The 16284-nt window shown below is 44.5% G+C and overlaps 1 protein-coding gene across 1 annotated transcript in view; it reads left to right on the top strand.

Annotated features, from left to right (window-relative positions):
- LOC124803203 overlaps window positions 1-16284 on the top strand; it is a 214186-nt gene that overhangs the window by 81014 nt on the left and 116888 nt on the right. Inside the window, exon 3 of the mRNA XM_047264385.1 lies at window positions 1860-2077. Coding sequence (XP_047120341.1) covers window positions 1860-2077 — 218 coding nt within the window. The remainder of the gene's footprint in view (window positions 1-1859; window positions 2078-16284) is intronic.

Genomic DNA, 16284 nt, shown 5'->3' with positions numbered 1-16284 from the left:
TCCGTACAAGGCTACACTGAAGACTTTTACGTCTATACTCCGCAAGCCACCGTGCGGTACGTGACAGAGAAGAAGTCCCAATACTCAAATTTACATTCCACGTTAAGAAATTTCTCTTCAACAGAAACGCTTTTTCTGATATTAGCAGTGTGCATTTCATGTCCTCCCTTCGATGGCCGTCATCAGTTATTTTGCTGTTCGAATAGAAAAACTCATCTTCTAGTTGTAGTGTCTCATTTCCTTCTGTAATTTCCTCGGCATCATCTGATTTAATCTGATTACACTCCATTGTCCCTGTTTTACTTTTGTCGATATTCATCTTATAACCTGTTTTCAACAGACATCTACATCTACATCCATACTCCGCAAGCCATCTCACGGTGTGTGGCGGAGGTTACCTTGAGTACCTCTATCGGTTCTCCCTTCTATTCCAGTCTCGTATTGTTCGTGGAAAGAAGGATTGTCGGTATGCCTCTGTGTGGGCTCTAATCTCTCTGATTTTACCCTCATGGTCTCTTCGCGAGATATACGTAGCAATATACTGCTTGACTCCCCGGTGAAGGTATGTTCTCGAAACTTCAACAAAAGCCATTACCGAGCTACTGAGCGTCTCTCCCGCAGAGTCTTCCACTGGAGTTTATCTATCATCTCTGTTACGCTTTAGCGATTACTAAATGATCCTGTAACGAAGCGCGCTGCTCTCCGTTGGATCTTCTCTATCTCTTCTATCAACCCTATCTGGTACGGATCCCACACTGCTGAGCAGTATTCGAGCAGTGGGCGAACAAGCGTACTGTAACATACTTCCTTTGTTTTCGGATTGCATTTCATTAGGATTCTTCCAATGAATCTCAGTCTGGCATCTGCTTTACCGACGATCAACTTTATATGATCATTCCATTGTAAATCACTCCTAATGCGTACTCCCAGATAATTTATGGAATTAACTGCTTCCAGTTGCTGACCTGCTATATTGTAACTAAATGATAAAGGGTCTATCTTTCTATGTATTCGCAGCACATTACACTTGTCTACATTGAGATTCGATTGCCATTCCCTGCACCATGCGTCAATTCGCTGCAGATCCTCCTGTATTTCAGTACAATTTTCCTTTGTTACAACCTCTCGGTACACCACAGCATCATCCGCAAAAAGCCTCAGTGCACTTCCGATGTCATCCACAAGGTCATTTATGTATATTGTGAATTGCAACGGTCCTACGACACTCCCCTGCGGCACACCTGAAACCACTCTTACTTCGGAAGACTTCTCTCCATTGAGAATGACATGCTGCGTTCTGTTATCTAGGAAATCTTCAATCCAATCACACAATTGGTCTGATAGTCCATATGCTCTTACTTTGTTCACTAAACGACTGTGGGGAACTGTATCGAACGCCTTGCGGAAGTCAAGAAACACGGCATCTACCTGGGAACCCGTGTCTCGTGGGCGAATAGCGAGCTGGGTTTCACACGGTCGTCTTTTTCGTCTATCAATTCCGTTCAACTGTCGTATTCCTTTGCCATATCTGAAGGAATAACAACGTCATCGGCAAACTTCAAAGTGTTTATTTATTCTCCACGAAGTTTAATTCCCTTTCCAAATTTTCCCTTGGCTTCCTTTACTGCTTGCTCAATACAAAGATTGAATAACATCAATAAGAGGCTACAACCTTGCCTCACGCCCTGCTCAAATACCGCTGACACACTTCCACGCCGTTTGACTGCAGCCAGATTTCTGTACCAGTTATAGATAACCTTCGGCTCCCTGTGTTTTATCCCTGCTACCCTTAAGGCTTGAAGAGTGTGTGAGGACCGAGAATAGACGCGAGTAAGGCAGCAGCTGACGGCGTTATGCAGGTACGGTGCACCGGAGGAGTGCGACCCCGAGCTGGCGGGCTTCGAGCTGGTGACGGGCTACGTGTTCTCGGCGCCGAGCGACCTGCTGGACTCGCTGCCGGGCACGCTGATGCTCACCGACTGCCTGGACGCCTGCCAGGCCAACGAGTCGTGCCGCGCCGTCAACTACGAGACCGGCCTCTGCGTGCTCTTCAGCTCCGACGCCGACATGTACCCAGGTGCGTAGGCAGCGGTCATCGCCTGCACCGACACGGTTCGACCGTGGTTTACACGACCCTCACACGATCAGCGTTTACTGCGTAATAATATTGTGTCAATATGTTGTTGTTGTTGTTGTTGTTGTTGCGGTCTTCAGTCCTGAGACTGGTTTGATGCCGGTCTCCATGCTACTCTATCCAGTGCAAGCTACGATTTTTACCCTCCACGCTACCCTCCAATGCTAAATTTGTGATCCCTTTATGCCTCAGAACATGCCCTACCCACCGGTTCCTTCTTCTACTCAAGTTGTGCCACAATCTCCCCTTCTCCCCAATTCTATTCAATACCTCCTCATTAGTTATGTGATCTACCCATCTAGTCTTCAGCATTCTTCTGTAGCACCACATTTCGAACGCTTCTATTCTCTTCTTGTCCAAACTATTTATCGTCCATGTTTCACTTCCATACATGGCTACACTCCATACAAATACTTTCAGAAATGACTTCCTGATACTTAAATCTATCCTCCATGTTAAAAAATTTTTCTTCTTCAGAAACGCTTTCCTTGCCATTGCCAGTCTACATTTTATATCTTCTAGACTTCGACCATCATCAGTTATTTTGCTCCCCAAATAGCAAAACTCCTTTACTGCTTTAAGTGTCTCATTTCCTAATCTAATTCCCTCAGCATCACTCGACTTAATTCGACTACATTCCATTATCCTCGTTTTGCTTTTGTTGATGTTCATCTTTACCCTCCTTTCAAGACGCTGTCAATTCCGTTCAACTGCTCTTCCAAGTCCTTTGCTGTCTCTGACAGAATTAAACGTCATCGGCGAACCTCAGAGTTTTTATTTCTTCTCCACGGATTTTAATACCTACTCTGAATTTTTCTTTTGTTTCCTTTACTGCTTGCTCAATATACAGTTTGAATAACATCGGGGACAGGCTACAAACCTGTCTCACTCCCTTCCCAACCACTGCTTCGCTTCCATGTCCTTCGATTCTTATAACTGCCATCTGCTTTCTGTACAAATTGTAAATAGCCTTTCGCTCCCTGTGTTTTACCCCTGCCACTTCAGAATTTGAAAGAGAGTATTCCAATCAACGTTGTCAAAAGCTTTCTCTAAGTCTACAAATGCTAGAAACGTAGGTTTGCCTTTCCTTAATCTTTCTTCTAAGATAAGTCGTAGGGTCAGTATTGCCTCACGTGTTCCAACATTTCTACGGAATCCACACTGATCTTCCCCGAGGTCAGCTTCTAGCAGTTTTCCCATTCGTCTGTGAAGAATTCGCGTTATTATTTTGCAGCCGTGACTTATTAAACTTATAGTTCGGTAATTTTCACATCTGTCAACACCTGCTTTCTTTGCAATTGGAATTATTATATTCTTCTTGAAGTCAATATACTGCGCGGAAATGCGGGGCCAAAACCGGCGCAACACTATTGCGCAATATTTATGCCCGCGATGCATCCCTATTAACATGTTCGTGGCCCCCGCTCCGCCAGGTGGTGGTGGTGGTTAGTGTTTAACGTCCCGTCGACAACGAGGTCATTAGAGACGGAGCGCAAGCTCGGGTTAGGGAAGGAGTGGGAAGGAAATCGGCCGTGCCCTTTCAAAGGAACCATCCCGGCATTTGCCTGACGCGATTTAGGGAAATCACGGAAAACCTAAATCAGGATTGCCGGAGACGGGATTGAACCGTCGTCCTCCCGAATGCGAGTCCAGTGTGGTCCGCCAGGCGTGGTAGTTCGAGGAACGGCAGGTGGCCTATGCCACGCTTACAAGAGAACCTCCCCATAGCACCACCCTCAGATTTAGTTATAAGTTGGCACAGTGGATAGGTCTTGAAAAACTGAACACACATCAATCGAGAAAACAGGAAGAAGTTGTGTGGAGCTATGAAAAAGTGAGCAAAATACATAAACTGAGTGGTCCATGCGGAGGATAGGCAACATCAAGGATAATACAAGTACAAGAGCGTCGTGGTCCCGTGGTTAGTGTGAGCAGCTGCAGAACGAGAGGTCCTTGGTTCAAGTCTTCCCTAGAGTGAAAAGTTTAATTTTTTATTTTCAGTTTATGTGACAAACTATTATGTTTTCATCAGTTTCTTGGGCGTGATTATCATCACATCCACAAGAAAACCTAAATCGGGCAAGGTAGAAGAATCTTTATACCCATTCGCCAAGTGTACAACTTAGGTGGGTCGACAACAAATTCCTGTCATGTGACGCACATGCCCTCACCAGTGTCGTATAGAATGTATCAGACGTGTTTTTCTGTGGAGGAATCGGTTGACGTGTGACCTCGCGATCAAATGTTTTCGGTTCCCATTGGAGAGGCACGTCCTTTCGTCTACTAATCGCACGGTTTTGCGGTGTGGTCGCAAAACACAGACACTAAACTTATTACAGTGAACAGTGGCGTCAATGAACGAACGGACAGATCATAACTTTGCGAAAATAAAGATTGTAAATTTTTCACTCGAGGCGAGACTTGAACCAAGGACTTCTCGCTCCGTAGCTGTTCACGCTAACCACCGAACCACGGCGCTACTGCGCCTACGGTTTCCTTGATGTTGCCTATGTTGCACATGGACTACACAATTTGTATATTTTGCTTATTTTTTCATAGTTCCATACAACTTCTTCCCGTTTTCTCGATTGATCTTTGTTCAGTTTTTCAAGGCCTATCCACTGTGCCAACTTATAACCAAATCTGAGGGGGGTGCGATGGGGAGGTTCCCTTGTTAGCGTCTTCTGACTATCGGCGCCCTCTAGACTACAGTATGTTTGTTTACAGTGCGGGTCGGATTTGTCTCAGTCCGTGCCCGGGCACTCCGCAGTGAATGTCGGTTGCGATTTAGCTGTTGATTTATCCTTCTACCATTCTGTGGGGAAACTTGTGCAGATAAGTGCATTTTCCTTTTTTCAATTTATCGTTCTTTATCTATAAAATAATTATTTTCAGCGCAAATACCCACAAATTTTATATTTATAGAAACATCTCAAAACAGACGTGGACGTAAGAGGAAATTATTTCCTGTTGAAGGCAAATTATGTGTGTAATTACGCCGGAAATAATTATAGATTACAAGCGATAAATTGAAAGCAAATGCACTTCCCTGCACATGTTTCACCACAGAATGGTAGAAAGATAAAGCAACAGCTAAATCGCAACCGGTACATTTCATTTCATTTATTTCATTAACAGGACACGGTATGCCTCATTCACCCTTGGAACAGATAACTGTAGATTATATACAGGTCATTCTCATAAAGGCGACTCATCAGTCACCCTTTTGTGTTTCGAAACAATGGCCAACGGATTCTAACTCTAATGTCTGAGCTAATGATAATGATGGTGACTATGGTTACGACTATGTCAAGGCTAACATGATGAAATAGAAGTAGCCTGAATGTTAATAACTCAAAATAAAATATTGTTGAATTTCTAGAGAATTTCGGATCTATTTCTCTATATGCTGACGAACACAAGAAACCAGTCTAAGAGAATCCTTGCATCATAAAGGTAACTGGTAGGACCATGTACTGTCATGTTTTTAGAATGTCAGTGCTTTATTCAAATAGAGACACGTATATCCATCTGCTGAATAGAATGAAAAATCTAATACGTACAGAATATCGAGAGTAAATCGAAGAAAGAAGAAGTAATGAGAAATAGCAGAAATGGGAATAGCGAGAAACTTAACATCTGGATCGATGGTCACAAAGTAGATGAAGTTAACGAATTCTGCTACCTAGGCAACAAAATAACGCATGACGTGCAGAGCAAGGAAGACACCAAAATCAGACTTGCACTGGCAAAAAGGGCATTCCCGGCCGATATAAGTCTACTAGTATCAAACATAGGCCTTAATTTAAGGAAGAAATTTCTGAGAATGTACGTCTGGAGCACAGCAATGCATGGTAGTGAATCACAGACTATGGGAAAACGAGCAGACGAGAATAGAAGCACTTGAGATGTGGTGCTACAGACGAATGTCGAAAATTAGACGGGCTGATAAGGTAAGGAATCAGACGGTTCTGTGCGAAATCAGATAGGAAAGGAGTGTCTGGAAAACAGTAAAAAAGAAAAAGGGACAGGATAGTAGGACATCCGTTAAGACACCAGGAAATAACTTCCACGGTACTAGAGGGAGCTGTAGAGGAAGACTGAGATTGAATATACATCCAACAAATAATGCCGGATGCATGTTGCAAGTGCTACTCTGAAATGAAGAGGTTGACGCAGGAGTGGAATTCGTGGCGGGTCACATCAGACCACCACAAAAAATAAATAAAAAATCCATTGTCACTCATGGAACATGCGTCATGAAACTGTGGCGCAACCACAATATTTCTGGCAGACGGGAGATGCGGGAGGAGGGGAGGGAGAAAAAAAGACGCTTGCTTATAGAGTGGCAGGACTCATGACCCTTCGATGACGGGTACGATCAGGGAAGAGCATATGCCCTTGCAAGTTTTGAAATCCTATCGAGAATACACGTTGCCGCGACTACGGCGTGGGAGAACAGCAGTTCATCTCTACAAAGAGAAAGATGTGAAACACAAAATACTCCAATGTACAGAATTTTTTTACTCACATCGTTGATTTGTAACACAAGCAGACAACAAAGTAAGCGTACTTCTCACAGTAATGTAAACTGTTTGCAAGCCCTCACCGCATTGATGATAAATGAATTAATATCGAATGACAAACGAACAGATGGAACCGGAACATTAATAAAACGGTATGGATGTGGGGCTCCGACAAAGGAATAAAACTGACTATATTTCAGTCGATGTTTATTCGCGTCGACGCGTCCAATATGATTAGGCTATTGTGTAGCTTGATGCGGTTTACAGACAAACTTTGCAATCATTTAAAAAGAAATACAACTCATAACTACAAAGTACAAACACGCTTTGTGATGAGAAACAAGAGCCCAGCAGAAGATGACTAGAATTAATATATTTACCAAATAACAATAAAAACATAACACCATATGAACAGTCGAGAAATGGCATTCTCTAAAGTATGAAACGAAAAAAGAAACTTATTCACAATTTGGATCTGAAACTTAAGTTTCTTTCGCTCGCAACGTTGCTGTTAATGAAGCTTTGTACCATTTCTCATCCACTCCCACGACTGTTATATTTACAAAAGTCCTCGAAGTCGCAAGATACCATTGTGCATATTCTTCGCGAGAAAGGCAATAGGTGCCTAAGCTATGGTCAATGTCCACAACACAAAATACAAGGAGGACGGGAGAAAAAAAAGATCCATGCACAGCTGAAAGGTATTCTCTCCGTCGCGCGCGCGCTTTTGTGTGTGTGTGTGTGTGTGTGTGTGTGTGTGTGTGTGTGTGTGTGTGTGTGTGTGTGTGTGTGTATTTCTATCGAATAGTGACAAAATAAGTAAATTCGGCATTTTCAGGTGCTGTAGAGACAGCAGCATGTGCTACAACAGGGGAACGTTTGTTTCATTATATCGCAAACAAACTGGTGGTATGCCAGGGAGCGGTCACTATTCTAAAAAGGCTTGCCTGTCACCTACAGTTCTAGTCCTAAACGCTCCCCTCGGAACGCAAGCCCCGTATCTTCGCGCTGATTTGCACACAAAGGCGAAGGGATAGGCATCCAAATTTACCCACGGCACTGCTGCGTCATGTCATGTCTCATTTCGAGTCACAAACCTTACGAGTGACTCACGAAAGGTGACATCTAAGGAAAAAAAAACACACACATCAGTAATTTTTATGTTCATCGATGTTCTGGTCTAGCACCATAAACTATTACCATTCAAAAACTGCAATATTTTAAGATGTATAGTTTTAGTTCGATGTCTGACCTGCTCGTATTGCGAACGCGCAGCGCACTAGCTTGCGAGACGGGGAGATGAGCCAGGCCCGAATCGAATCCGCGTGGTGGCTTAACTACCGTCGCCTGGTACACCGGGCAGCCTGAGTGTGTTTTTAATGAGGGCTGATCCCCAAATTCCGCCTCAGAGAATACCAAACACAAGCAGGTAAAATACCATCACATACAGGACAAAGCATATACGATTCACATACAAATGGTGCACACGACTTCGCACCCCCGTAAGTTACCTTGAAGACTGCGACGTCAGTAAGTGCATCGAGCCACAAACTTAAATAACTGAATAAAAATCTGCCAAAACCTTTAAAAAAAGACCCCCATAGAAGACTGGATAAACGCTAGGGAGAAGAAAGAAAGTTCACTTTACAAGGTTTGACACGTACAACAATGCAATCAAACGAAATTTGACAGCCGTCGGAATAATTTGGAACTTCAAGCATTACTAGTACAGTAAGTCCAAAAAAGTCTCTTGGCCTGACTGCAGGCAAAAAGCAGCTTTTCTTCGCCGCGACACTAGAGGGGCATGGTGGCTGGTCCGTTGCTCCGGCCCCTATTATCCAAGGGAAAGATCCCGGTACTCACTTGATAGCAAGCCGAATGGATCTGGGGCCGTCCTGGAGGGACTGGAACGAGGAAGAATCTCCTCTCCTACCGGGATTGAAACTCGGGCTTGGAGGACAGGAGTTCACTGCTCTACCCGGTAGCCCGCTAAGGCCACGCAAGTGTTGCTGCGACGATGAAAGCTCGGAACACTCTCAGAATGCGCCACCACCAAAGTGCTCACCAACATGAGAGTGGACGTCGATAAGACACAAAAATACAGTACAACGTATATTCCAACAGCGTATATCCCAACACGAATTGCCTACACAACAGAAAGACTACGCGACTTGATTGATAAAGCACTTGTACAGTCATTTATCGTAAATGTTCCTGTTGCTGAGTGTAAGTGGGGTTGCTGAGTGTAACTGGTGCTGACTGCTTTTGAAGGACCCGGGTCCGACAGCCGGTACTGCCAAAGATTTTGCCTTGGTGGGAGGGCCGGAACGGGGTGTGCTCAGCCTCGTGATGCTGATCGAGGAGCTACTGTCCGAGTAGTAGCGGCTCCGGGTCACTTAGAACGGTCGGCAGAGCGGTGCGTTGGCCTCCACGCTCCTCCACACCGCACCCAATGACGCCAAAGGCCGAGGATGACAGGGCAGTGATCGCGCAGAAACATATCTCACTCCACCAATCAATTCCTCGAAAACGTCTGATGTTTGTGTTCCAGTTACACAAAGGGATGAACGCCACAAAGAATTTATATCGAAGCGGAGAGCCTCCGGCGGTCTGCAAGAGCTACAGTGTTTTAACTCATCATATATCGGCCCACCGTCCTTTAAGTGAAAGACTCCAGTGCACATCAGCACAGTTGTTTGCAGAGAATATGAACCGCGGGTTTTTGCCAACGCTGTCACAAAGGCAGAAGTAAGTAAACAATTCGCCGTCGGCTAAAATAAGTGCTACACAGACTCTCTGACAAGACACGGCAATCAGCGGTCCACAACAGGCATAGACAAGCTTTGTCGAGCGGCGGGCCTGATTCAAATACTTTCAGATAGTAACTATTACCTTCTGAAAAACTACATACGAAATTTCAAGAACATGACTAAAACCGTGTACGTAGGGACGATCATCAAAATTTGTAATTATATCATGAATATTTCTTGTTTCATTCCATTTGTAAGTGAAAAAATGCCATACGGACCAAACCCATCCTCTCCTGGGGACTCCACAGAGATTTATATGGTCACATATGGGTATACTCTCGATCTCTGTAGATGCAAACTGGAACCTACAGAAGTTGTAACGGAAATTTCCAGCATGGGGTTGCCACTAACTTACCAGGTGATTGTGTAAGTTTCGTAACGAACACTATATATATATATATATATATATATATATATATATAGAGAGAGAGAGAGAGAGAGAGAGAGAGAGAGAGAGAGAGAGGCTTAAAATATACCATCTAGTCGAAACTGGTGTCACTGTTAACTCAGTTGGACGAAGATGGTTTAATACCAACTTCTCCATAGTGCAGGCAACTGTGTAAATGATGCACTCCAGTAGATATTTCACATACGAAAGATATGGATTAATTCTTCCTCAACGTCCAGGTCGCCAGGTCTACGAAGATGGAGCAATTAACATGGATGGGAGACGGAATTGATAGTGGTCTTGGGCAATAAACCACTCCACTCTTAACATGCAGGCTATTTCCCTAGTCATGAAAATTTTAAAGCAAGGTTAAGAAGGATTACGATTTAGAGATCCATTGACAACCGGGACATTAGAGGTGACACACAAATTCACAGTCGAACAAGATCGAGGAGGAAATGCCCTGGGTCCTGTTTGAGGCAGTCTTCCAGGAGCCAATCAGAATTACATTATGAAAAAAATGTATATATGCTGCGAGTCCGATACCATAATCAATGCGCCACGTCGTTTGTTAATATTCCAAGTAAGTAGATTAATCTTCAACCCTAAGTTTGGTTTGTACATTGCACTGCTTTACTACGCATAGTCCTATTGTAGGAGGCACGTGACCTCCTTCTTCTGACATTTTAACTAACTTACCCCGTCAGGTAATCTATAGTTAAACGAGGACACCGAACTACTTGACCTTTTTAAACATTAAAAATAACTAGCACATTTCGAAATTAATTCTTATTTAATGATAATGCAATCCTCTGAATAGTGGTGACGTTTATAATCAATGGAACAGGTCTGTAAGGTAGAATGGGGAGAAATTTCGAACTTTATAATCTTTTCCAAATCATACCTACGGACCATACAAAAAGAAAGTACCGCAATAAGATCGTTTTTAAGAACAAGAAAGGAAGAGGGGGTTTACCGTCCTGTCCGCGAAGAGGTCATTACGGACTGAGCACAAGCCCGGATTGGGAAGTTTGACGAAGCAAATACGCCGTGACATTTACAAAGCGACCACTTTGGAATTGGTTTATCAATTTTGTAAAACCACGGAAAACCTACATCTGGATGGCTGGTAGAACATTTCAATCGCGGTCCACCCGCATGCAAATCCAGTTTTCTAACGACTACGTTAATCTCTCTCGTTTTGCATAAAATACGTTCTGAGCACATGTAAAACCGCCGTACAAAAAATTTGTCACCAGCGACAGACATCAGGCTAATACTGCGTAACACCCATCCAATATCGACACAGACCTCTATTCAGCTAGGAAGAAAGTTCATCCGGCTGACGTCACCTGCTGCTGGTTAGATCCCGTACAGCTACCGAAGCAAGGAGCTGATTGTCACGTTTCGCCCGGTGTTCTAAAGCTGTGGATATTTTCTATGGGACTAAAAACAGGTGATTTTGTGGCCCAGAGGCGGGGGGGGGGGGGGGGGGGCGATAGAGTGCCCTAGTATTTGTCAAACCACAAAAGTAAGTGTGCAGCAACGTCAACACGGCTGTTGTCACAATGGATGTCACGAGTGTCCAGAATTTAAAGTTCCGTCGACAGCAACGTTATCAGACACGGAACAGAAGTTCGGATTACGAAAGGATGGGAAAGGAAATCGACCGTACACTTTTGAAAGGAACCAACTCGACATTTGGTCGGAATGATTTAAGGAAATCACGTAAAACCTACATCTGGATGGCCGGACGGGTATGAATCGTCGCCCTCCCGAATGCGAATCCACTTTGCTAACCACTGCGTCACCTCGCACGTTTATTGAAATGTACAAGAGACAGGAATACTTGGTCGTCAAGAATCATAGGTATTGTTCCACAAGTCAAAATCGCTCTTTCTGAACACATACTAACCGTACAGGGATGTACGTGATATCTTTAGAAAGGTTTTTTAAGCGGTTTCAGACACTGCATACCGATTTTGCGCTAAAACTTACTGTTTCTGGATAATTCACTATAAAAAGACTTTTACTATCATAGGCAAAAGGGCGTCAAATGGTTCAAATGGCTCTGAGCACTATGGGACTTAACATCTTAGGTCATCAGTCCCCTAGAACTTAGAACTACTTAAACCTAACTAACCTAAGGACATCACACACATCCATGCCCGAGGCAGGATTCGAACCTGCGACCGTAGCAGTCCCGCGGTTCCGGACTGCAGCGCCTAGAACCGCAAGACCACCGCGGCCGGCAAAAGGGCGTCATGGATGCCCAGCGTCATACCTATGTTTCACGAAGCTACGTTATTAATCACGAATAAGGGACTCCCTTTTCACATTTTCTTATTACAAATACCATTTTATTTGTATTAAAGTACTTATTAACTGGATAATTTGTTACGCAGCGCGTTGCGGTAGTCCGTAATCTCTGCTCTTCGAGCAGTTGAATTTCCCCTCAATGAATATACTTTCATCCTGTAAGATTCTTACAGTCATTAGATCGGTCAGGATTACCGACAAATAAACTTATAATAAAGAAAAACACTATTGCCATGTTGGTAAGAAACTTGAGCGCTAAACAGGGCTTAGTCAACGCAGCGCCCATGGAAATAACAAAACTCAATGAATTTGAAATTAATGCACTGCTGGCTGACAACGGGAAATACCAAGGATAACAATTATCACTGTGTGATACAAGCATGCCTATTCAATTGACAAGAAGACGCCTGCCTATTAAAATCTCATTTCGGATCACTAAAAATGTGTCGCAGGGATAAACATTTCAAAAATCAGGAATGTATCTACCCAACCCCGTCATGACTCGTGGACAATTTTATGTACCCTATTCAGGAGTAACTAAATTAACTAACATTCGGTATCCTTTAAAGAAAATGAAAAACAGAAACTACGTCAAAATTCGTTTACATCGAGATGTTGTAATGCTCTGTAGAGAATATGGTTCAAAATTATGTGCATGGAAATGTATATCCAAGGATGTATCGTATAGCCAAGATTATTATTTCACATCGTTCTGTTGACTTTTCAATATGTTTCTCTTCATTCCCACAACTATCCTTACCCCAACGACTACACTTATTCCAAATACTGTCATTATTAAAAGTTATAAAAGAGCGACAGTTTTGCACCGATCGCCTGGTGTTGAGATAAACGTCCTGGTTCAAGTCCATGGCAACGTGGTCCACCCAAATAACGATATGAAAAACACGATCAAAACACTACATAACGACCTGCAGCATTTAATACCTTCCACACAATGTGAGTTAAACGCCCCATTGGGCATCGGACGCCACTTCAGGCCTTCAATCGGCTACTGACGAGCTTCTGTGTTGTATGAGTCACTGAAGACGTGCAGCCAGAACATTATGACCACCGACCTACTGTCGGTGTAAACCCGTCCGGGCGATAGCTGCGCCACTTGGCGAGGAATGACTGACAGACACACGCACAGTGCATGCAGCATCAGTGAGAGTGCTGCCTGTGAGTAAATGGGGAAGAGCGCGCGATCTATCTGAGTTTGACGCAAGGGCAGATTATGATTGCCCGCAGGTTCGACACGAGCATTTCGAAAAGTGCGCGACTTGTTGGGTGTTCGAGGAGCGCTGTGGCGAGTGCCTTCAACAGGTGGGGAAATTAACGTGAAACCATGTCCAGGTGACGTAGGTTTGGCCGGCCACTCCTCAATACAAATGTCGGACATCGTAGGCTGGGCAAACTGGTACGACAGGACAGGCGGCGAACTGTGGCGGAACTAACATCAGACTTTAAAGCTGGGCATCGTACAAGTGTGTCTGAACACACAGTGCACCAAACTCTCCCAATGATGAGCCTCCACAGCCGACGACCCATGTATGTGCCATAGTTAATACTACGACATCGCAACTACGACTGAGTCGAGCACGTGATCATTGGCGTTGGACGTTGGGCAGTGGCAGAGCGTCGCTTGGTCTGATGATTCCCGATACCTTCTTCATCATGCCGATGGGAGGTGCGAATCCGTCGCCTTCCAGGAGAACAGCTCCTTGACACATGCACTGCGGGTCGGCGACAAGGTGGCAGCGGCTCCGTTATGCTCTGGGGAACAATCACTTGGGTATCCATGGGTCCAGTGGAGCTCGTGCAAGGCGCCATGACGGCCAAGGTGTACCGGACGTTAATCTCATACACTGCTTCATGAAGATCATGTTTGCCGACGGCAGGGGCATTTTTCAGCAAGATAATACGCCATGTCACAATGCCAGGAGTGTAATGCAGTGGTTCGAGGAACACGGTGGCGAGTTCCAATTGATGTGCTGCCCCACTTCGCCAGATCTGAACCCGATCGAACACATCTGGGACGTGACTGAACGTGGGGTCAGAGCTCATCGGCCCCCTCCCCGAGCTTTACTGCAATTAGTTGACTTATGTGTGCACATATGGTGCCAACCGCTTCAGCGACCCACCAAGGCCTCACTGCTTCCATGTGACGACGCGTCGTCGCTGTTATCTGTGCTAAGGGTGGGCCTACCGGCCGTTAGGTAGATGGGCGTACCGCTCTGGCTGATCATTGTATATGTGCCGCAGTGAGAGATGGCCTCTTGCAGTGTATCCGACTCCGTATGTCCGTTGCATGCAGTTCCCTTCGCAATGTTCATTCGGCAGTGGGTGAGATTGACCTTCTGCAGCAATTGCTGTCGAGTTTGGAACAGATTATCGTCGACAAGGCGTAACACACGTCGGTTAGGATGTTTCTGCGACCAATTTTCTTACGCCATTTTACTTGTGAACAGTACACCACTCCTTGTAGACACGTTGGGCATTCCACGTTGATACATCAAAAAACGGGCAACTGGATTCACGGTGTGGTCATGGGCAGTTCCAAATACGGTAGCTGCCTCCTACGGTTCTATCACGACTCCACGTCTACCCATCTTACTGCATCGTTTCCGTACATCAGACAACGCACACTCCGCTTCAGTGTCATGACTGAAGCCGTCCTCACATGGGACAAGACAGCTAACGTTGACGTGGACGCGGACAGGACATCCGATCTCGCGAGAGACAGCGCCTTCCGCACACGGGACGAGCTGGTCAACGTGATTTGCGCTCTCAGCGCTCTCCAGCGGCCGTTGTCGGCTTTATTTGGCTCGCAAGTCACACAGCTTCTTCACGAAAATGGATGCGCGTAAAATAGGTGCGTCAACTCTGTTCGCCATTGTCGAAGAAGAGCGGAGAAAATCGCGAAGAAGATTGTGGACTCGTTGATGAATTGAACAGCGAATTGCTGGTAGAAGAACACTACATAATACTGTAGAAAGATCTGAGCTACATACTAATAGAAGTTACTCATTAAATCGATTGAATTTTCATCCGATTTTCGATTTGAAATTGAATATAGCGAAAGTATAGTGTCTAATGTCAGTTTGCGCTTGCATAATATCCATATTCTTGTGACTACCAACACTCTGAACTAACGTACTTCATCACATAGAATTCAAAATCGACATTCGTTTCGCAATTTTATTCGGACGGAAGATGAGATTTTTTCGAAGCTGCTGACCATCATTCAAAAAGATGTTTACCGGCAACACACAAACAAGAACCAGTCAATTTACCCAGAGATAGGTATATATATTTTACAGAAAGTTTCAAAGTAGTAAAAGCTTTCAGTGTGTAACTTGTGTCTACTTTCAGACGTAAACTGGCAGTCACCTTAAGATTTAGCGAAACATTCCAGTCGTTGGTCTATCGACAAGAATTGCAGCAAATTCGTTATTCATAATAAATAACATCAAGTTTTGCGATAATACTTCTGTTAAATGAAAAAGGAAAACCTAGAGTCTTTTAAAAAATAAAAGATGACAAAAATAGGAAGGAGGTGGGGCGAACCTTCTGCCTACCTCTTCACAGCTCATCAGCTCACGTCGCTATCAAATGCCCTACAGTTTGGACACAGTAACTGGACCTCGGTATATGACATACAGTGTTCAAAGAATTCATCTACAAATGTCATTATTTGATATATAATATGCAAACTGTACAAAAAAGACGCGATTTGGACATATGATTGTGCTAGAGCGTCCGCCTGCTTAGCTATAGGTTACATACTTGCCTCCCATGCAGCGGGCCCGGGTTCGATTCCCGGCCAGGTTGGAGATTTTCTCCGCTCGTGTGCTGGGTGTAGTGTTGTCCTCATCATCACTTCATCCTCATCGCTGGCCCACGAGTCGTCCAATGTGGCGGCGACTGTAATAAGACTCGCACACGGCGGCAGAACTTCCCCGGATGGGGCCACCCGGCCGGCAATGCTATACGCTCATTTCAGTTTTTTGTGCTATAGCACTGACGCAATACATTTTCGTAGCGCACAAGTTATAACACAAAAAACCTCAACTACCGGAAGCCTTTACCTACCGACATCTAGTTCCC

The sequence above is a fragment of the Schistocerca piceifrons genome, chromosome 6 (genome assembly GCF_021461385.2).
Source record: "Schistocerca piceifrons isolate TAMUIC-IGC-003096 chromosome 6, iqSchPice1.1, whole genome shotgun sequence".
In the NCBI taxonomy this organism is placed as follows: Eukaryota; Metazoa; Arthropoda; class Insecta; order Orthoptera; family Acrididae; genus Schistocerca; species Schistocerca piceifrons.
The sequence above is the reverse complement of the archived record's forward strand: the minus strand, read 5'-3'. Positions and strand labels throughout refer to the sequence as shown.